This window comes from Camarhynchus parvulus, chromosome 3 (assembly GCF_901933205.1).
Source record: "Camarhynchus parvulus chromosome 3, STF_HiC, whole genome shotgun sequence".
NCBI lineage: Eukaryota > Metazoa > Chordata > Aves > Passeriformes > Thraupidae > Camarhynchus > Camarhynchus parvulus.
In genome coordinates this window covers 112,048,559-112,071,444 of record NC_044573.1, presented here as the reverse complement: position 1 = coordinate 112,071,444, position 22,886 = coordinate 112,048,559, and the positions used below count along the sequence as shown (strand labels likewise).

Below are 22,886 nucleotides of genomic sequence, written 5' to 3'. Positions count from 1 at the left end.
CGAGTAACGAGGCGCTAATTAAGGATTTTTGTGTTAATTAGGGCACCGGGGAGCTGCTGTGGGCGGGCATCCCTTCCACCGCCCCAGGTGCTCCAAGCCCCAATGGCCACCCTGGAAAGGAGGACAAAAACGGGAAAAACGAGAAAAGGCGGCTCTTGAGTAGATCTTTCACATTTTATCCGCCAAAAACTCAAAGTAATTCTCCTTTATTGCTCTGATATGGCCCAGCTGGGAGGGTTTGGTTCCCCGCTGGTGATCGATCCCTTGCCTGGGATGTTCATTCGGTTCTAACCCTTCCTCTGGTTTTCCTGCAGTTTTGGGGCTAGAAAGAGGGAAAAAAGGGGAGAAGGAAGAGGAAAGGGAAGGGGTGAAAAAGGAAAAGGAAAAAGAGAAGGAGATGAGAGAAAGGTAAGGGAAAAGAGGGAAAGGGAAGGGGGCGAAAAAAGAGGGAAGGAGAAAGAAAAAGGGGAAAGGGGAAAAAGCGAAGGGAATAGGGGGGGAAAAAGGCGAAAGAGAAAGAGGAAAAGGTAAGGAAAAAAAGGCGAGACAGTGAAGGAAAGAGGGGAAAAGCCAAGGGGAGAAAAAAAAAACGGAAGAAAAGGTAAAAACCCGAAAATTCTATCCCCACCGCACTGCGCATGCGCAAGTCACTGCCGTAGCGACATGGCCAGACTGCGCATGCGCAATACGATTTCCGTACGATATCATGGCCGCCCTCGCATACGCAGTTCTATTTTCCGTACACTGTCATGGCCGCTCTACGCATGCGCAGTGATGATTCCGTACACCGTCATGGCCGCCCGCACACGCGCAGCTCCTTTTACCCACGGCTCTTTAGTTGCTCTGCGCATGCGCATTCTCCGCACGCAGCTCTGACGTCATTACGCACGGCCCCTTCTCGGCCGGGCCTTCCCTGCGGAGGAGGCGGCGGAGCCCCGGGACGGGCCCGGGAAAAACCGGGATAAAAACGGGAAAAAAAGGGAAAACCGGGATAAACCCGGGATAGCCGGGAGCAGCGGGATCAGCGCAGCGCCCGCGCCGCCGCAGCCATGGTGTTCTACTTCACCTCCAACGGTGAGAGAGGGAATTCCCGGGAATTCTCGGGGAATTCCCGCCCAAATCCCCTTTTCCCGCGAATTCCCGCTGCAATTCCCGCCCTTCTCCCAAATTCCCGCCCTTTTCCCGCACCCCCTCTGGAATCTCCGCAATTCCCGGGATTTCTCCATTTCCCGGGGTTTTCCCACGGGATTTATCCCGCGAGCTCCGGAATTCCCGCGGCAAAACAAATCCCGGGAATGTTCCTGCCGGGAATTCCCGGCAAAAACCGGGAACGGCTCCGAAAAATCCGGGAATTCTCCTTGAATTCCCAATTTTCCAGGATTTTCCCGGGAGCCAATTTTTCCCGGATTTTCCCAGATTTTTCCCCGCATTTTTCCTGGACTTTTCCCGCATTTCCCCTCCCAGTCTGGGACACTTCAGTTCCCATTTGCCCATGAGGATTTTTTGGGGATTTTGGTAATTTTTTGGTTCCAACCATTCCAACATAAAAGGCAGTAGTAGGTGGAATTTGGGAATTTTGGGAATTCCAGCCAAAATGTGCCAGAATTCCCGGATTTCCCTTGAAAAGCCCGGGGAGGAAATTTGGGCTCCCCAAAAAACTCAGGAGAGAATTCCCAGGAATTGCTGCCAATTCCAGAAATTCCGTGGGATTTGCGGGGTTTTCCCGGGTTTTCCATGGATCCATTCCTGGTGGTTTCCATGGATCCATTCCAGGTTTTCCATAGCTCAATCCCAGTTTCCATGGATCCATTCCGGGTTTTCCATGGATCCATTCCTGGTGGTTTCCATGGATCCATTCCGGGTTTTCCGTGGATTCATTCGAGGGTTTTTCCCATTTCTCCATGGATCCAATTCCAGGTTTCCATGGATCCATTCCTGATTTTCCATGGATCCATTCCCAGGTTTCAGTGGATCCATTCCCAGTTTTTCCATGGATCTATTCCTGAGTTTTCGATGCACACATTCCGGGTTTTCCATGGATCCAATCCCGCGTTTTCCATGGATCCATTCCGGGTTTTTATGGATCCATTCCGGGTTTTCCATGGATCCGTTTTGGCTTTCCCATGGATCTCTTCCCAGGTTTCCCATGGATCTGATCCCAGTTTTCCATGGATCCATGCCCGGGTTCTTCCCAGGTTTTCCATGGATCCATTCCATGGTTTTCATTGATCCATTCCCGGTTTTCCATGGATCCAATCCTGGGTTTTCCGTGGATCCGTTCCCGGGTTTCCGTAGATACCTTGCCAGGTTTTTCCCCGGGGTTTCCATGGATCCATTCCCGGGTTTCCCATGGAGCCATTCTGGCTTTTGCATGGATCCATTCCCGGGTTTTCTATGGATCCATTCCTGGCGTTTCCATGGATCCATTCCCGGGGATTTTCCGTGGATCCACTCCCAGTTTTCCATGAATCCATTCCTGGGTTTCCGTGAATCCGATCCGGGGTTTTTCCCAGTTTCCCATGGATCCATTCCCAGGTTTTCCATAGATCAATTCCTGGGGTTTCCGTGGATCCATTCCTGGGTTTTCCATGGATTCACTCCCAGGTTTTCCATTCATCCATTCCCATTTCCCATGGATCCATTCCGGGTTTTCCCCAGGTTTCCCATGAATCCATTCCCGGGTTTCCATGAATCCATTCCTGGGTTGCCATGAATCCATTCCCAGGTTTTCCCCGGGTTTCCCATGGATCCATTCCCGGGTTTTCCCCGGGTTTCCCATGGATCCATTCCTGTTTCCCATGGATCCATTCCCGGGTTTTCCCCGTGTTTCCCATGGATCCATTCCCATTTTTCATGGATCCATGCCGGGTGTTTCCCTGGATCCATTCCCATTTTTCATGGATCCATTCCAGGTTTTCCCCGGGTTTCCCATGGATCCATTCCTGTTTCCCATGGATCCATTCCCAGGTTTTCCCGGGTTTCCCATGGATCCATTCCCGTTTCCCATGGATCCATTCCAAGTTTTCCGCAGTTTTCCATGAATCCATTCCTGGGTTCCCATGAAGCTATTCCCAGGTTTTCCCCGGCTTTCCCATGGATCCATTTTCCCGGTTTTCCCTGATCCATCCCTTTTTCATGGATCCATTCCTGGTTTTCCCCAGGTTTCCCATGGATCCATTCCCGTTTCCCATGGATCCATTCCTGGTTTTCCCCAGGTTTCCCATGGATCCATTCCCGTTTCCCATGGATCCATTCCCGGGTTTTTCCCGGGTTTCCCCTGGATCCATTCCCATTTTCATGGACACGTGATCGTTTCCCATGGATCCATTCCCGTTTTCATGGATCCATTCCAGTTTCTGCCGGGTTTCCCATGGATCCATTCCCATTTTTCATGGATCCATTCCCAGGTTTTCCCCGGGTTTCCCATGGATCCATTCCCGTTTCCCACGGATCCATGCCGGGTTTTCCCTGGGTTTCCCATGGATCCATTCCCGTTTTTCATGGATCCATTCCGGGTTTTCCCGCAGCCGCCGCCGCCGTCTACACCATCTACATGGGCAAGGACAAGTATGAGAGTGAGTCACCGGAATTCTGGGAATTTTGGGAATTTCTTGGGGAAGTTTGGGAATTACTTAGGGAATTTCATGTATTTGGGGAGTTTCTTTTTAATTTTTTTTAATTTTGGGGGTGTTTGGGGGAATTTTGGGAATTTTTTGGGAGTTTTGGGATCTATTCTGGGAATTTGGGGAAATTTTGGAATTATTTGGGGAATTTTTTTCAGAATTTTAGGTTTTTTTTTTTTTTTGGAATTTGGGGATTTTTTTTTAATTCCAGGGTTATTTTGGGAATTTCAGGGATTATTTTGAGAATTTCGGGGATTTTTTGGGGGAATTCCATGGCTGAATTTGGGGTGGGAATCCTGGGATTTGGGACTGGATTTTGGGTGGGAATTTTGGGATTTGGGGTGGGTGGAAGTTCTGGGATTTTGGAGTGGGAATTCTGGGATTTTTGGGGTGGATTTGGGTGGGAATTCTGGGATTTGGGGCTGACCCCGTTCCCGTTCCCGCAGACGAGGACCTGATCAAGTACGGGTGGCCCGAGGACGTCTGGTGAGCGCCGGGATCCGGAATTCCATCGGGAAATCGGGAATGGGGATCCGGGGGGCTGCAGGGGCTGGGCGTGGTGGGATCAGGGATCCTGGACTCCCCTTGGATCCCGTTTGTTCCCCTGGATCCCACTGGATTTCCCTGGACCCCGTTTGTTCCGAGGATCCCATTTGGATCCCATTTCCCCCCTGGATCCCATTTTTTCCCTGATCCCATTTGGATCCCATTTGTTTTTCCACATCCCGTTTGTTCCCCTGGATCCCATTTGGTTCCCTGGATCCCATTTCCCCCGATCCCATTTGGATCCTGTTTGTTTTCCCAGATCCCATTTTTCCCCTGGATCCCCTTTGTTCCTCTGATCCCATTTGGATCCCGTTTGTCCATCTGGATCCCGTGTGTTCCCGTGGATCCCATTGGATTCCCCTGGATCCCGTTTGTTTCCCTGATTCTCTTTGGATCCCGTTTGTCCCTGTGGATCCCATTTGTTTCCCCGATCCCGTTTGCATCTCATTTGTTCCCATGGATCCCATTTGTTCCCCTGGATCCCATTTGTTCCCCTGGATCCCATTTCTTCCCCTGGATCCCATTTGTTCCCATGGATCCCATTTGGATCCCGTTTGTTCCCCTGGATCCCATTTGCTTCCCTGATCCCATTTGGATCCCATTTGTTTTTCCAGATCCCGTTTCTTTCCCTGGATCCCATTTCCCCCTGATCCCATTTGGATCCTGTTTGTTTTCCCAAATCCCTGTGGATCCCATTTTTTTCCCTGGATCCTGCCCTTTCGTCCCCTTGATCCTCTGGATCCCATTTGGACCCCTTTCCCCTGGACTTCGCTCCCTTGATCCATTTGGATCCCTCCGATCCCGTTTTTTTGGATCCCATTTCCCCGATCCCATTTGGATCCGTTTTTTTCCCAAATCCCATTTGGATCCTGTTTGTCCTGTCCCCCAGATCCCATTTTTTCCCCTGGATCCCCTTTGTTCCTCTGATCCCATTTGGATCCTGTTTGTTCTCTGGATCCCACTGGATTTCCCTGGATCCCATTTCCCCCTGGATCCCAGATTCCCTGGATCCTGTTTGTTTCCCCACATCCCATTTGTCCCCTGATCCCATTTGTTCCTGTGGATCCCATTTCCCCCCCTGGATCCCATTTCCCCCTGATCCCATTTCTTCCCATGGATCCCATTTGGGTCCCGGTTGTTCCCCTGGATCCCAGTGGATTTCCCTGGATCCTGTGTGTTCCCCTGGATCCCATTCATTTCCCTGATCCCATTTGGATCCCGTTTCCCCCGGGATCCCGTTTGTTTCCCCAGATCCCATTTTCCCCTGGATCCCATTTGAATCCCACTTTTCCCTGGATTCTGTTTGTTCCTTGGATCCCAGATCCCCCTGGATCCCGTTTGTTTTCCCAGATCCCGTTTGTTCCCGGGGATCCCATTTGGATCCCATTGGTTTCCCTGATCCCATTTGGATCCCGTTTGTTTTCCCGGATCCCGTTTGTTCCCCTGACCCTCTTTGTTCCCATGGATCCCATTTCTTTTCCTGGATCCTGTTTGTCCCCTGGATCCCATTTGGATCCCATTGGATTCCCCTGGATCCCATTGGATTCCCCTGGATCCCGTTTGTTCCCCTGCATCCTGCTTCATTCCCAACTTTTGTTCCCGTTTTCCCCAACCCTGTTCCTCCTCTCCTCAGGATTCCCAGGAATTCTCCCCGGCGAGGCGCCGTTCCCCGTGGGAAAGCCTTGGGGCTTATCCTGGATTCCCGTGGATTTGGGATCGGGAATTCCCAGCGCTGCTTTTTCCCGGGCAGGCCGGGCTGGGTTCCCGGTTGGAATTCCCAGAATTCCCAAAATTCTGGGGTCAGAATTCACAGGCTGGCTCCAGGTCAGAATTCCCGGAATTCCCAAAATTCCAGGCTCAGAATTCCCGGGCTGGCTCTGGGTCACAATTCCTGCAATTCCTGGGCTGGGTTCCCGGTTGGAATTCCCGGAATTCCTGGAATTCGCAGCTCAGCATTCCTGGGCTGGCTCCAGGTTGGAATTCCTGGAATTCCCAAAATTCTGGGCTCAGAATTCCCAGGCTGGCTCTGGGTGAAAATTCCTGGAATTCCCAAAATTCCAGGCTCAGAATTCCCAGGCTGGCTCCAGGTCGGAATTCCCAGAATTCCCAAAATTCCGGGCTCAGCATTCCCGGGCTGGCTCTGGGTCGGAATTCCTGCAATTCCTGGGCTGGGTTCCGGGTTGGAATTCCCGGAATTCCCAGCGCTATTCCCGCTGTCCCGCAGGTTCCATGTGGATAAACTCTCCTCAGCCCACGTCTACCTGCGGCTGCACCAGGTAATTCCAAGGAAAACAGCGGGAAAATCCTGGGGAAAAAATCAGGAAAATCCTGGGGAAAATCAGGAAAATCCTGGGGAAAAATTCAGGAAAATCCTGGGAAAAAATCAGGAAAATCCTGGGGAAAATTCAGGAAAATCCTGGGGAAAAAATCAGGAAAATCCTGGGGAAAATTCAGGAAAATCCTGGGGAAACTTCAGGGGAACAATGGGGAAAACCTTGGGAAGAACCTTGGGAAAAATCTCAGGAAAAATCAAGGAAAACGTCAGGAAAATCTCAGGAAAACCTTGGGAAAAAAATTGGGAAAAATCTTGGGAAAAACAGCAGGAAAAATTCGGGATATTCGCAGGGATAAACCTGGGGGAAAAAACTTGGAAAAAATCTCATTATATCCCCTGGGAAACCCCAGGAAAAACCTTGGGAAGATCTTGGGAAAAACTTGGGAAAAATCTCGGGAAAAACCTCAGGAAAATCTGGATGTCCCCTGGGAAACTGTGGGAAAAACCTTGGGAAAAACGCAGGGAAAAAACTCGAGAAAATCAGGGAAAACCTTGGGAAAAATCTCAGGATATTCCTTGGGGAAAACTCTGGAAAAATGGGGGGAAAATGTCAGGAAAACCTCGGGGAAAAAGGGCAGGAAAATGGGGATAACCTTGGGAAAAACCATGGGAAAAACATCGGGAAAAACTTGGGAAAAACAGAAAAAGCAAACTCGGGATATCCCCTGAGAAACCTCGGGAAAAACCTCGGGAAAAACCTCGGGAAAAACCTCGGGAAAATCGGGATGTCCCTTGGGAAACTGTGGGGAAAAAATAGTGGGAAATGCTCGGGAGAAATTCGGGATAAACTTGGGCAAAACCTTGGGAAAAACGCCGGGAAATCCTCGGGAAAATCTTTGGGATGATCTTGGGAAAATGTCTGGAAAACATCGGGAAAAACCGCTGGAAAAATGTCAGGAAAACTGCAATGACTTCCGAGGGGGGAAACCTTGGGAAAACCAGCAGGAAAATCAGGAAAAACCTCGGGAATAATTGGGATATACCCTGGGAAACAGCGGGGAAAACGTTGGGAAAAAGCTCCGGGAAAAAATGCGGGAAAACTTTGGGAAAGCAGCGGGAAAAACCTTGGGGGAAATTGGGATATTCGCCGGGAAAATCGGGATAAATCGTGGGAAAAGTGGGATATCCCTGGGAAACTTTGGGCAAGGTTGGGATGTTTTCTGGGAAAAGGGGATGTGGAGTTGGGATGAGGTGGGAATTTGGGAATTGTGCGCAGGGCCAGAGCATGGATGACATCCCCAAGGAGGTGCTGAGCGACTGCGCCCACCTGGTGAAGGCCAACAGCATCCAAGGTAGCCGGGAAAATCTGGGAAAAATCCTGGGGAATCTGGGGAAAAAATGGGAAATCCTGGGGGAAAAAATCCAGGAAATCCTGGGGGGGAAAAATCCAGGAAATCCTGGGGGGAAAAATCAGGAAATCCTGGGGGAAAAAATGGGAAATTCTGAGAAATCCCAAGGAAAAAAAATTGGGAAACCTCAGAAAAAACCAAGAGATTCTGGGGAAAAAATTGGAAATTCTGGGAAATCCCAGAAAAAAATGGGGAAATTTTTGGGGGGAAAAATCCAGGAAATCCTGGGGGAAAAAAAGGGGAAATTATGAGAAATTCCAAGGAAAAAAAAATTGGGAAATCTCAGAAAAAACCAAGAGATTCTGGGAAAAAAAAAAATTAGAAATTCTGGGAAATCCCAGAAAAAAATGGGGAAATTTTGGGGGAAAAAATCCAGGAAATTCCTGGGGGAAAAAATGGGAAATTCTGAGAAATCCCAGGAAAAATAAAGGGAAATCTCAGAAAAAAGCCAAGAGATTCTGGGAAAAAAATTAGAAATTCTGGGAAATCCCAGAAAAAAAAAAAATCAGGAAATCCTGAGGGAAAAAATCCAGGAAATCCTGAGGGGGGGAAATGGGAAATTCTGAGAAATCCCATGAAAAAAAAAAGGGAAATTCTGAGAAATTCCAAGGAAAAAAAAAATTGGGAAATCTCAGAAAAAACCAAGAGATTCTGGGGAAAAAAAATTAGAAATTCTGGGAAATCCCAGAAAAAAATGGGGAAATTTTGGGGGAAAAAATCCAGGAAATTCTTGGGGGAAAAAATGGGAAATTCTGAGAAATCCCAAGGAAAAATAAAGGGAAATCTCAGAAAAAAGCCAAGAGATTCTGGGAAAAAAATTAGAAATTCTGGGAAATCCCAGAAAAAAAAATCAGGAAATCCTGAGGGGGGGAAATGGGAAATTCTGAGAAATTCCAAGGAAAAAAAAAAGGAAAATTCTGAGAAATTCCAAGGAAAAAAAAATTGGGAAATCTCAGAAAAAAACCAAGAGATTCTGGGAAAAAAAAAAAATAGAAATTCTGGGAAATCCCAGAAAAAAATGGGGAAATTTTGGGGGAAAAAATCCAGGAAATCCTGGGGGAAAAAAAGGGGAAATTCTGAGAAATTCCAAGGAAAAAAAAATTGGGAAATCTCAGAAAAAACCAAGAGATTCTGGGGGAAAAAAAATTAGAAATTCTGGGAAATCCCAGAAAAAAATGGGGAAATTTTTTTGGGGAAAAAAAAGAGATATTCTGGGAAAAATAAGGGAAATTCTAGAAAAAAAATAAAACACAAGAAGTCCTGGGAAAACCCTGGGAAATCTTGGCAAAAATGGGAAATCCCAGAAAAAACCCGAGAAATTCTGGGAAAAAATGGGAAATCCTTGGGGAATCCCAGAAAAAAAATGGAAATACCAGAAAAAACCAGTAAATCCTGGAAAAAAACCTTGGAAATTTTGGGGGAAAAAATGGGAAATCCCAGGGGGGAAAAAAAAAAGGAAATCTTGGGGAAAAAAAGGAAAAAAAAAGGGAAATTCTGGGAAATCATGGGAAAAAATGGGAAATCCCAGAAATAAAATGGGAAATTCTGGAAAAAAACCCCAGGAAATTCTGCGGGAAAAAAGGGGAAACCCCTGGGAAATTCCTGGGAAAAAAAACCCAAAAAAAACCCCAGGAATTCCCAGGAAAAGGTTGGGATTTGCCCCAGAATCCTGGGAAAACCCCAGGAAACGCAGGGTTTTCCTGGTTTTCCCTGCTTTTCCCCATTTTTGCCCATTTTCCCCCTTTATCCCATCGATTTTCTCTGGGTTTTCCATTTATTTTCCCCGGTTTTGCCCATTCTCCCCCCGTTTCCTGCAGGCTGCAAGCTGAGCTCAGTCACCGTGGTTTGCCCCATTTTATCCCATTTTTAGCCGCTTTTATCCCATCTTTTACTGTTTTCCCCTGGTTTTGCCCCATTTCCAGGCTGCAAGCTGAGCCCGGTGACCGTGCTTCACCCCATTTTTCCCGTTTTTGCCAGTTTTGCCCGTTTTTTCCCGTTTTTTCCCGTTTTTGCCCATTTTCACCCCGTTTCCTGCAGGCTGCAAGCTGAGCTCGGTGACCATGGTTCACCCCATTTTTCCCCGTTTTTGCCCGTTTTCACCTCATTTTTCCCCATTTCCAGCCTGCAAGCTAAGCCCAGTGACCGTGCTTTACCCCATTTTTTCCCATTTTTGCCCGTTTTTTCCCATTTTTCCCGTTTTTTCCCATTTTTTCCCGTTTTTGCCCATTTTTGCCCGTTTTCGCCCCATTTCCTGCAGGCTGCATGCTGAGCTCGGTGACCGTGGTTTGCCCCATTTTATCCCGTTTTTTCCCATTTTTGCCCGTTTTCACCTCATTTTTCCCCATTTCCAGCCTGCAAGCTAAGCCCAGTGACCGTGCTTTACCCCATTTTTTCCCATTTTTGCCCGTTTTTTCCCATTTTTCCCGTTTTTTCCCATTTTTTCCCGTTTTTTCCCATTTTTGCCCATTTTCACCCCATTTCCTGCAGGCTGCAAGCTGAGCCCAGTGACCATGCTTCACCCCATTTTTCCCATTTTTGACTGTTTTCCCGTGGTTTTACCCCATTTTCCCCCGTTCAGGCTGCAAGCTGAGCTCGGTGACCGTGCTTTACCCCATTTTTGCCCGTTTTTGCCCATTTTTGCCCATTTTTTCCCATTTTTGCCCATTTTCACCCCGTTTCCTGCAGGCTGCAAGCTGAGCTCGGTGACCGTGCTTTACCCCATTTTTCCCATTTTTCCCCGTTTTTGCCCGTTTTCACCTCATTTTCCCCCGTTCAGTCTGCAAGCTCAGCTCAGTGACCGTGCTTTACCCCATTTTTCCCATTTTTGCCCATTTTTGCCCATTTTCGCCCATTTTCACCCCATTTCCTGCAGGCTGCAAGCTGAGCTCGGTGACCATGGTTAACCCCATTTTTTCCCATTTTTTCCCGTTTTTGCCCATTTTTGCCAATTTTTGCCCATTTTTGCCCGTTTTGCCCATTTTTGCCCGTTTTTGCCCATTTTTGCCCGGTTTTGCCTATTTTTGCCCATTTTTGCCCGTTTTTGCCCGTTTTGCCCATTTTTGCCCATTTTTGCCCATTTTTGCCCATTTTTGCCCATTTTTGCCCATTTTTGCCCATTTTTGCCCATTTTTGCCCGTTTTGCCCGTTTTGCCCATTTTTGCCCATTTTTGCCCATTTTTGCCCATTTTCACCTCATTTTTCCCCATTTCCAGGCTGCAAGCTGAGCTCAGGTGACCGTGCTTCACCCCATTTTTCCCGTTTTTTCCCGTTTTTTCCCGTTTTTTCCCGTTTTTTCCCGTTTTTTTTCCCGTTTTTTCCCATTTTTTCCCATTTTTGCCCGGTTTCGCCCCATTTCCCTCAGGCTGCAAGCTGAGCTCGGTGACCGTGGTTCACCCCATTTTATCCCATTTTTACCCATTTTTGCCCGGTTTTTCCCCATTCCCAGGCTGCAAGTTGAGCCCAGTGACCGTGCTTTACCCCATTTTATCCCATTTTTCCCTTTTTTTCCCATTTTTGCCCGTTTTCGCCCCGTTTCCCGCAGGCTGCAAGCTGAGCCCGGTGACCGTGCTTTACCCCATTTTTCCCGTTTTTGCCCGTTTTCGCCCGTTTTCGCCCCGTTTCCCGCAGGCTGCAAGCTGAGCTCGGTGACCGTGCTTTACCCCATTTTTGCCCGGTTTCACCTCATTTTGCCCCATTTCCTGCAGGCTGCAAGCTGAGCTCAGTGACCGTGCTTCACCCCATTTTTCCCATTTTTGACTGTTTTCCCGTGGTTTTACCCCATTTTCCCCCGTTCAGGCTGCAAGCTGAGCTCGGTGACCGTGCTTTACCCCATTTTTGCCCATTTTTGCCCATTTTTGCCCAGTTTTGCCCATTTTTGCCCATTTTTGCCCGTTTTCACCTCATTTTTCCCCATTTCCAGGCTGCAAGCTGAGCTCAGTGACCGTGCTTCACCCCATTTTTCCCATTTTTGCCTGTTTTTACCCATTTTTGCCCATTTTCACCCCATTTCCTGCAGGCTGCAAGCTGAGCTCGGTGACCGTGCTTCACCCCATTTTATCCCATTTTATCCCATTTTATCCCATTTTTGCCCATTTTTGCCCATTTTTGCCCATTTTTGCCCGTTTTCACCTCATTTTTCCCCATTTCCAGGCTGCAAGCTGAGCCCAGTGACCGTGCTTCACCCCATTTTATCCCATTTTTTCCCGTTTTTTCCCATTTTTGCCCATTTTCACCCCGTTTCCCGCAGGCTGCAAGCTGAGCTTGGTGACCGTGCTTTACCCCATTTTTCCCATTTTTGCCCGTTTTTTCCCATTTTTGCCTGTTTTCACCTCATTTTTCCCCATTTCCAGGCTGCAAGCTGAGCTCGGTGACCGTGCTTTACCCCATTTTATCCCATTTTTCCCATTTTTTCCCATTTTTTCCCATTTTTCCCATTTTTCCCATTTTTTCCCATTTTTGCCCGTTTTTGCCCCGTTTCCCGCAGGCTGCAAGCTCAGCTCTGTGACCGTGGTTTACCCCATTTTTCCCATTTTTCCCGTTTTTGCCCATTTTCACCCCGTTTCCCGCAGGCTGCAAGCTGAGCTCGGTGACCGTGGTTTACCCCATTTTGCCCGTTTTTTTTCCCCGTTTTTTCAGCTCCGTGGTTAACCCATTTTATCCCATTTTTCCCATTTTTGCCCATTTTGTCCCGTTTCCCGTTTCCCGCAGGCTGCAAGCTGAGCTCGGTGACCGTGGTTTACACGCCCTGGAGCAACCTGCGCAAAACGCCCGACATGGACGTGGGGCAGATCGGCTTCCACCGCAGCAAGGACGTGAGCGGGGGAACGGGAAATCTGGGAATTTGGGAATAAATCTGGGAATTTGGGAATGGGGACAGATCGGCTTCCACCGCAGCAAGGACGCGAGCGGGGGAAAAATCTGGGAATTTGGGAATTGGGAATGGGAGCAGATCGGCTTCCACCGCAGCAAGGACGTGAGCGGGGGAACGGGAAATCTGGGAATTTGGGAATAAATCTGGGAATTTGGGAATTGGGAATGGGAACAGATCGGCTTCCACCGCAGCAAGGACGTGAGCGGGGGAACGGGAAATCTGGGAATTTGGGAATAAATCTGGGAATTTGGGAATTGGGAATGGGAACAGATCGGCTTCCACCGCAGCAAGGACGTGAGCGGGGGAACGGGAAATCTGGGAATTTGGGAATAAATCTGGGAATTTGGGAATAAATCTGGGAATTTGGGAATGGGGACAGATCGGCTTCCACCGCAGCAAGGACATGAGTGAGGGATAAATCTGGGAATTTTGAATAAATCTGGGAATTTGGGAATGGGAATGTGGGAATTTGGGAATGGGAACAGATCGGCTCCCACCGCAGCAAGGACGTGAGTGAGGGAATGGAAAATCTGGGAATTTGGGAATTTGGGAATGGGAATTTGAGTGTTTGGTGGGAATCTGGGATTGGGAATAAATCTGGGAATGAATCTGGGAATGTGGGAATTTGGGAATGGGATCAGATCGGCTTCCACAGCACAAGGACGTGAGTGAGGGAATGGGAATAAATAATTTGGGAATAAATGTGGGAATGTGGGAATTCGGGAATGGGATCAGATCGGCTTCCACCGCAGCAAGGACGTGAGTGAGGGAATGGGAAATCTGGGAATAAATCTGGGAATTTGGGAATGGGAATGTGGGAATTTGGGAATGGGATCAGATCGGCTTCCACCGCAGCCAGGATGTGAGTGTGGGAATGGAAAATCTGGGAATCTGGGAATTTGGGAATGGGAATTGGGATAGGAATGGGAATGGGATCAGATCGGCTCCCACCGCAGCGAGGACGTGAGTGAGGGGAACGAGTCCGGGAATGAGGAATGGGGAATGAATGGGAATGTGGGAATGGGAACAATGGGAATCCATCCAGGAATGGCAGCAGTGGGAAAGGGAACAGTGGGAATTAGGAGTGGGAACAGCGGGAATGTGGGAATGGGGAACGTCAGGAGCAGTGGGAATCCTTTGGGGAATGGGATCAAAGGGAATGGGAATGTGGGAATGGGGAACAAAGGGAACGTGGGGAGGGGGAACGGCGGGAATTGGGAATGGGAACCTTGGGGCATTGGGAACATGGGGAATGGGAATCTGGGAATGGGAACAGCGGCGATGTGGGAATGACCCCTAGGAATGTGGGAATGGGAATAATGGGAATGTGGGAATGGGAACAACGGGAATGTGGGAATGGGAACAGTGGGAATGACAACAGGAATGTGGGAATGGGAACAGTGGGAACTGGGAATGATCATTGGGAATCTGGGAATGGGAATAATGGGAGTTGGGAATGGGAACAGCAGGAATTCACAATGGGGAATGGGAACAACGGGAATTGGGAATGGGAACTTTTGGGAATGGGGGAGTGGGACCAGTGGGAATCTGGGAATGGTCATTGGGAATTTGGGAATGGGAAGAGCAAGAATTGGGAATGGGAACAGGAGGAATCCGTTGGGGAATGGGAACAATGGGAATGTGGGAATGGGAACAGCAGGAATTGGGAATGGGAACAGTGGAAATCTGGGAATGATCGCTGGGAATGTGGAAATGGGAGCCTTGGGAATCCGGGAATGGGAACACCGGGAACATTCCACATTCCCAGTTTTTCCCACAATTCCCAATGCAAGCCAGGACTGGGACATTTTTCCCGTTGGGAGCAGCCCCCATTCCCGGTTTTCCCGCAATTCCCGGTTTTCCCGCAATTCCCGGTTTTCCCGCAATCCCCGCCATCGCCAGCAGAGCGCAGCACCGCGACGCGTCTCCTGTTGGGAGCAGCCCCATTCCCGCTTTGATTCCCCGTTTAATTCCCAGTTCCATTCCCGGTTCCATTCCCGGTTTAACTCCCGGTTTAATCCCCGTTTCCCAGCAGTGCAATCCCAATTCCCGGTTTGATCCCAGTTTAACCCCAGTTTAAGCCCCGTTTAACCCCTGTTCACTCCCAGGTGCGCTCGGTGACGGTGGAGCATCACACGGCGGAGCAGCGCGCTCCCGTTATCCCAGTTTAACCCCAGTTCAATCCCAGTTTAACCCCAGTTCAATCCCAGTTTAACCCCAGTTTAACCCCGGTTTAACCCCAGTCTAAGCCCAGTCTAACCCCATTCCAGGTGCGCTCTGTGACGGTGGAGCATCGCGCGGCGGAGCAGCGCACTCCCGTTATCCCAGTTTAATCCCAGTTTAACCCTGGTTCAATGCCAGTTTAACCCCGGTTCAATCCCAGTTTAACCCTGGTTCAATCCCAGTTTAACCCCCGGTTTAACCCCGGTCTAAGCCCCGGTTTAACCCCCGGTTTAACCCCGGTCTAAGCCCAGTCTAACTCCCCATTCCAGGTGCGCTCGGTGACGGTGGAGCATTGCGTGGCAGAGCAGCGCACTCCCGTTATCCCAGTTTAATCCCAGTTCAATCCTAGTTTAACCCCAGTTCAATCCTGGTTTAACCCTGATTTAAACCCAGTTTAACCCCGGTTTACCCGCGTTCCAGGTGCGCTCGGTGACGGTGGAGCGGCGCGGGGCGGAGCAGCTGCGGGCGGCTGGAGCGGACGCGCGTGGGCGCTTCCCGGACCTGGCGGCCGAGCGGGAATGCCGGGACCGGGAGGAGCGGGGGCGGCGCCGGATGGAGCTGCAGGAGCAGCGCCGGGAGCAGCGCGAGGAGCAGCGCCGCAGGAAGGAGATGGAGGAGCTCCGGTGGGAATGCCGGGAACGTTTGCTGGGAACGTTTGCTGGGAACGTTTGCTGGGAACGTTTGCTGGGAACGTTCGGTGGGAATGTTGGGAACGTTCGGGGGGAACGTTCGGTGGGAACGTTCGGTGGGAACGTTCGGTGGGAATGTTCGGTGGGAATGTTTGTTGGGAACGTTTGGTGGAAATGTTTGGTGGGAATGTTTGGTGGGAATGTTTGTTGGGAATGTTGGGAACGTTTGGTGGGAACGTTTGGTGGGAACGTTTGTTGGGAACGTTTGGTGGGAACGTTGGGAACGTTTGGTGGGAATGTTTGGTGGGAATGTTTGGTGGGAATATTGGGAACGTTTGCTGGGAACGTTTGGTGGGAACGTTTGGTGGGAACGTTTGGTGGGAACGTTTGGTGGGAATGTTGGGAACGTTTGGTGGGAATGTTGGGAACGTTTGGTGGGAATGTTTGTTGGGAATGTTGGGAACGTTTGGTGGGAATGTTTGGTGGGAATGCCAGGAATGTTTGTTGGGAATGTTTGGTGGGAACGTTTGGTGGGAATGTTGGGAACGTTTGGTGGGAATGTTAGGTGGGAATGCCAGGAACGTTTGTTGGGAATGTTTGGTGGGAATGTTTGTTGGGAATGTTTGGTGGGAATGTTGGGAACGTTTGGTGGCGGCGCCGCCGGGTGGAGCTGCAGCGCCGGGAGCAGCGCCGGAGAAAGGAGATGGAGGAGCTCCAGTGGGAATTCGGGAATGCTTGGTGGGAATGTTTGGTGGGAATTCTGGGAATATTGGGAATTCCAGGAGTGTTTGGCGGGAACGTTTGGTGAGAATTCCAGGAACGTTTGGTGACAACGTTGAGAATGTTTGGTTGGAACGCAGGGAATGTTTGGTGGGAACGTTGGGCATGGTTGGTGGGAATGTTTGGTGAGAATTCTGGGAATATTGGGAATTCTGGAAATGTTTGGGGGAATGTTTGTTGAGAATTCCGGGAATGTCTGGTGGGAGTGTTGGGAACGTTCCGTGGGAATTCCTGGAACGTTTGCTGAGAATTCCGGGATCGTTGCTCCCTGAGGGTTTTCCAAGGAGAATCCCGGCTTCGGTCAGGGAGTGCTGGGGGAGAGAGCCTGGAACTGCCTCTGGAACGGCCCCAGTTTCCTCTGGAATTCCCTTCGGGATTGCCCCTGATCCCTCTGGAATTCCCTCAGCTGCCTCTGGAATTGCTCCTGGAATTTCCTCTGGAATTCCCTTTAAGAGTTGTCTCTGGAATTGCCTCAATTCCCTCTGGAATCCCCTTTGGAATCCCCTTTGGAATTCCCTCTGGAATTCCCTCTGGAGCCCCCCAGTTGCCTCTGGAATCCTCTCTGGTTGCCGGGATTGGCAGGATCCTACCTGAGCTCACAAAACGAGGATCCTGGGACAGGCTGCAGTGGGACTGGGATCCCAAATCCGGGAATTTCCTGGGATCCAGGCTGGGAAAACTGGGATTTGGGATCCCAAATCCGGGAATTTCCTGGGATCCAGGCTGGGAAAACTGGGATTTGGGATCCCAAATATGGGATTTTCCTGGAGCTGGGAGATCCTGCAGGAAAACCTCTGGAAAAGGGAATTCCGGGATAATCGACGAGGGGCCGGAAATGCTCGGGAATTCTGGGGTCCTCTCCCGGTTTCCAGTGGGAATTCCCCCGGAATTCCGGGATAATTGTGGGAATTGTCCCCGCAGGAGCTACTCGTCCCTGATGAAGGCGGAGAACATGTCCTCCAACCAGGTGAGCGGGAACCTCCGGAATTCCGGGAATTCCTCGGGAAAGGGGGCGGGGAAAACGGGAATAATGAGGATAATGGGAATAATGGGGATTATGGGAATGATGGGATTATGGGATTAATGGGAGTGGGAATAATGGGAAAATTGGGATTGGGGATAACGGGAATGGCATTGGGGTCAGGAATGGAATAGGGAATGGGAATGGGAATAATGAGATTTGGGATAATGGGAGTGGGATTTGGATAATGGGATTGGGGATCATGGGAATGGGATTGGGAATGGGAATAATGGGGATAGTGGGAATAATGGGATTGGGAATGATGGGATTAATGGGATTGAGAATAATGGGATAAATGGGATTGGGAATAATGGGAATGGGAATAATGGGAATAGGACTGGAATGGGATTGGGATGGGAATGGGAATAATGAAATTCGGGATAATGGGAGTGGGATTTGGATAATGGGATTGAGGATCATGGGCGTAATGGAATTGGGAATGATGGGAATAATGGGGATAATGGGGGTGGGAATAGTGGGGAAAAGTGGGATTGGGAATAATGGAAATGGAATGGGAATAACGGGAATGGCAGGAATGGGAGTGAGAATGGGAATAGGAACAGGAATGGAGTGGGAATAATGGGATTGGGAATAATGGGAACAGTGGGAATGGAATGGGACGTGGGGAAATAATGGGGAAAATGGGAATAATCGGAATAATGGGAATGGGAATAATGGGAAAGATGGGACTGGGATTGGGAATGGGAATAATGAGATTCGGGATAATGGGAGTGGGATTTGGATAATGGGGATAATGGGAATGGGAATAATGGGATTGGGAATATTGGGAATGATGGGATTAATGGGAATGGGAATCATGGGAGTTATGAGATTAATGGGAATGGGATTGGGAATAATTGGAATGGGGATAATGGGAATAGGACTGGAATGGGGTTGGAATGGGAATAATGCGATTCGGAATAACGGGAATGTTATTTGAACAATGGGAATAAACAGGAATGGGATTGGAGTAATGGGATGAATAGGAATGATGGGATTGGGAATAACGGGAATGGGAATGATGGGATTGGGAATGATTGGAATGGTAATGGGAACAATGAGATGAATGGGAATGGGATTGGGAATAATGGGAAAGATGGGAATAATGGGATAAATGGGATAAATGGGATTGGGAATGTTTGGAGTGGGAATTATGGGATTAATAGGAATGGGAATAATGGGATTGGGGGTTATGGGAATGGGAATAATGGGAATAATCGGAATGGGAATAATGGGAAAGATGGGAATGGGATTGAGAATGGGGATGGAATGGGAATAATGGGAATGGGAATAATGGGAATGGGAATAATGGGAGTGGGAATAATGGGAATGGGAATAATGGGAATAACAGAATTAGGAATAATGGGAATGATGGGATTGGGAATGACAGGAGTTCCCGGAGCTGCAGACCCCGCAGTGTCCAGGGAACGGCTGGAGCCCCCGGGATCCCGGGAAATGTTGGGATTGGAACAGGAACATCCCAAAATCCCCTCCCCACAAACCATCCCGGCGTTCCCGACCCCTCAGCTCCCATTTCCCGGGAATTGCAGCTTTCCCCATTCCCAGGAATTCCCAACCATTCCCAATTCCCAAAATCCCAAGCCAATGCCCACTCCCAATTCCCAATCCCACATTCCCAAATTCCCCAAAAATCCCGCATTCCCATTCCCAACTTACACTCCCAAAATCTCAAATCCCCGCATTTCCAAAATCCCACATTCCCAAAATCCCAAATCCCCAAATCCCGCATTCCCAAGTCCCATTCTCAATTCCCCAGTCCCCAAATCCCCCATTCCCAATTCCCATTCCCAAATCCCCAATTCCCACGTTCCCAATTCCCAAAATCCCAAATTCCCACGTTCCCAATTCCCAAAATTCCAAAATCCCAAAATCCCATATTCCCAAATCCCACATTCCCAGTTCCCAAATTCCCAATTCCCATTCCCATATCCCCAATTCCCACATTCTCAGTGGCCAAAATCCCAAATTCCCGCATTCCCATTCCCATTCCCAGCATTCCCACATTCCCATTCCCAAATTCCCAATTCCCACGTTCCCAATTCCCAAAATCCCAAATTCCCACGTTCCCAATTCTCATTGCCAGCATTCCCACATTCCCATTCCCAGTTTCCCAAATCCCACATTCCCATTTCCCATTCCCAATTCCCAAAATCCCACATTCCCAATTTCCACATTCTCAATTCCCCAAAATCCCAAATCCCCAAATCCCACATTCCCAGTTCCCAAATTCCCAATTCCCATTTTCCCAAATCCCACATTCCCAATTCCCATTCATTCCCAATTCCCAGATTCCCCATTCCCAGTTCCCAAATTCCCAATTCCCATCATTCCCATCATTCCCATTCCCAAATCCCACATTGACAATTCCCAATTCCCCAATTCCCAAACCCCCAAATTCCCGCATTCCCAAATTCCCTCTGTTCCCCGCAGGACGGGAACGACTCCGATGATTTCATGTGAGGATCCCTCCGGAATTCCCGGGAAAAGGGAATTCCCGGGAAAAGGAACTCGGGGCTCCGGCCCCACGGGAACCTCGGGGCCGCTCCCGGACTTTTGGGGGGGAATTCCCGGGAATGTCGGAGCCAACAAGGGCTGGGATCGGCCGGGGCCGCCTCTGGAATTCTTCCAGCGGGAATTCGGGATCGGAGCCGGCCGGGTCGGGGGGGGGGGGGATTTTGGGATTTCTGGGATTTTCCTTTGGGATCGCGCGGAATTCCCGATGGGGAGCTGGGCTGGGAGAATCCCCGGGGTGGGTGAGAAAAAACGGGATAAAGCAGGAAAAATGAGGGAAAAACTGGGAAAATGAGGGGAAACTGGAAAGAATGGGTAAAACGGGGGGAAAACTGGGAAAATGGGGGGAAAAGTGGGAAAAAAAACCTGGGGAAAATGGGGGGCAATCCAGAAAAAGAGGAAAAAACAGGGAATTTCCCCTAAATCCTCCCCAGCTTCCCGAAAATCCCGTCAGGATGTTGCTGGCACATCCTCAGGGTCAAGCCCCCAGAATTCCCCAAAATCTCCCCAAAATCCTGCACAAATTCCTCCAAATCCCATTGGGACAATCCCAACCCTTCCCGGGGCTCAGGCCCCCATCCAAAAATTCCCCAAACTCCCCCCAAATTTGTCCCCAAACGTGCCCCAAATCCCATGAGGGATGATCCCAACCCTTCCGGGACTCAGCCCTCCAAAATTCCCAAAAATCCTCCCCAAATCCTCCCCAAACTCCCCCAAATCCTGCCCAAACGTGCCCCAAATCCCATTGGGCTGATCCCAACCCTTCCTGGGGCTCAGCTCCCCGGAGTTCCCCAAAATCCCCCAGAAATTCCCCCAAATCCTCCCCAAATTTCCCCAAATCCCATTGGGATGATCCCGGCACTTCCTGGGGCTCAGCCTCCCCAAATTCCCCAAAATCCTCCCCAAATTCCTCCAAATCCCATTGGGATGATCCCAACCCTTCCCGGGGCTCAGGCCCCCAAAATTCCCAAAAAACCCCCCAAATTCTCCCCAAACTCCCCCAAATTCCCCAATCGAGCCCAAATGCCGGCACTTCCCGGGGCTCGGCCCCAACTTCCTGGAGCAAATCTCCCGGAGTTCCCAAACTCCCCCAAATTCCCCAAATCCTGCCCAAATTTCCCCAAATCCCATTGGGATGATCCCGGCACTTCCTGGGGCCGCTCCCCGGAGTTCCCCAAAATCCCACACCCCAAAATCCTCCCCAAATTCCCCCAAATCCCATTGGGATGATCCCGGCCCTTCCCGGGGCTCAGGCCCCCAAAATTCCCCAGAAAACCCCCCAAATCTTCCCCAAATTCCCCCAAATCCCATGAGGATGATCCCAGCGCTTTCCGGGGCTCGGCCTGCCCAAATTCCCCAAATCCTCCCCAAATTCCCCCCAAATTCCCCGAAATCCTCCCCAAATTCCCTCCAAATCCCGTCGGGATGATCCCAACCCTTCCCGGGACTCAGCCCTCCAAAATTCCCCAAATCCTCCCCAAACTCCCCCAAACTCCCCAAATCCTGCCCAAATCCCCCCAAATCCCACTGGGATGAACTCCTGGGCCAGCCTCCCCAATTCCCCAAAATCCTCCCCAAGGTGCCCCAAATCCCATTGGGATGATCCCAACCCTTCCCGGGGCTCAGCCCCCAAAGTTCCCAAAATCTCCCCAAACTCCACCCCAAATCCTCCCCAAACGTTTCCCCAGATCCCATTGGGATGATCCCAACGCTTCCTGGGGCTCAGCCCCGGAGTTCCCCCAAATTCCCCAAATTCCTCCAAACCCATTGGGATGATCCACTTCGGGGCTCAGGCCCCAAAATTCCCCAGAAACCCCCAAATTGTCCCCAAATTCCCCCAAATCCCATGGGGATGATCCCAGCCCTTCCCGGGGCTCAGCCCTCCAAAATTCCCCCAAATCCTCCCCAAATCCTCCCCAAACTCCCCAAATCCTCCCCAAATTCCCTCCAAATCCCATTGGGCTGATCCCAGCCCTTTCTGAGGCTCAGCCCCCCGGAATTCCCCAAAATCCCCAGAATTTCCCCCAAATCCTCCCCAAATCCCACTGGGATGATCCCAGCCCAGTCCCATCCCTGCAATGTGTTCCCGGTCTCAGCCCCCTCAAATCCTCCCCCCAAATTCCCAAAAGTCCCCCAAAAAATTCCCCCTACCCCCTCCAAATTCCCCAGAATTTCCCCAAATCCTCAAAAATCCCCAAAATCTTCACCCCCAATTCCCAAAAAGCTCCCGAAATACCCCAAAATCCCCCAAATTCCCCAAAATCCCCCTCAACCAGATTCCCGGAAAAAAAATCCAAATTCCCCCCCAAAAATCCCAAAAGTACTTTCAAAATTGTGGAAATTCCAAAATTCCCCCAATCCCCCCAAATTCCCAAAAATCATCCCCCCAAATCCTCGAGAATCCCCCCAAATCTTCCCCCCAAATTCCCAAAAATCCCAAATGCCCTGCCCACTGTTTTCCCAGCGGCTGTGCCCAGATTTTGGGGTCCCCTAAAACCGGGATTTGTGGTCCGGATCCGGGATGAGGGAAAGGGAAATGAGAACCCCTAAATTCGGGATTTGGGATCCCCTAAAACCGGGATTTGGGATCCAGATCTGGTCTGGGGGAAAGGGGAACGGGAACCCCTAAATTCGGGATTTGGGATCTTCCAAAACTGGGATTTGGGAATCCCCTAAAACTGGGATTGGGGACCCCACATGAGGGAAGGGGAAGGGGAACCCCTAAATTGGGGATTTGGGATCCCCTAAAACCGGAATTTGGGATCCAGATCCGGGATGAGGGAAAGGGGAACGAGAACCCCTAAATTTGGGATTTGGGATCCCCTAAATTGGGGATTTGGGGTCCCCTAAAGCTCAGCTTTGGGGTCCGGATCCGGGATGAGGGAAAGGGGAACGGGAACCCCTAAACTGGGGATTTGGGATCCCCCAAAACTGGGATTTGGGAATCCCAGCCCAGGATGAGGGAAGGGGGGGATGAG

At 50.0% G+C, this 22,886-nt stretch overlaps 1 protein-coding gene across 2 annotated transcripts; it reads left to right on the top strand.

The window, feature by feature from the left end:
• Window positions 1-893: 893 nt before the first annotated feature.
• CCDC25 (coiled-coil domain containing 25) lies at window positions 894-20,004 on the top strand. Of its 2 annotated transcripts, XM_030945331.1 has the most exons (9): window positions 894-1,074; window positions 3,528-3,575; window positions 4,070-4,109; window positions 6,394-6,445; window positions 7,721-7,796; window positions 12,561-12,664; window positions 15,367-15,569; window positions 17,277-17,322; window positions 19,828-20,004. In XM_030945331.1, the coding sequence occupies exons 1-9, from the start codon at window positions 1,050-1,052 to the stop codon at window positions 19,855-19,857; spliced, it is 624 nt and encodes a 207-aa protein (XP_030801191.1). In that variant the 5' UTR covers window positions 894-1,049; the 3' UTR covers window positions 19,858-20,004. The 2 variants fall into 2 exon arrangements, with proteins under 2 accessions (XP_030801191.1, XP_030801192.1); XM_030945332.1 differs by lacking the exons at window positions 15,367-15,569; window positions 17,277-17,322; window positions 19,828-20,004 and adding an exon at window positions 14,832-14,909.
• The last annotated feature ends 2,882 nt before the right edge of the window (window positions 20,005-22,886 follow it).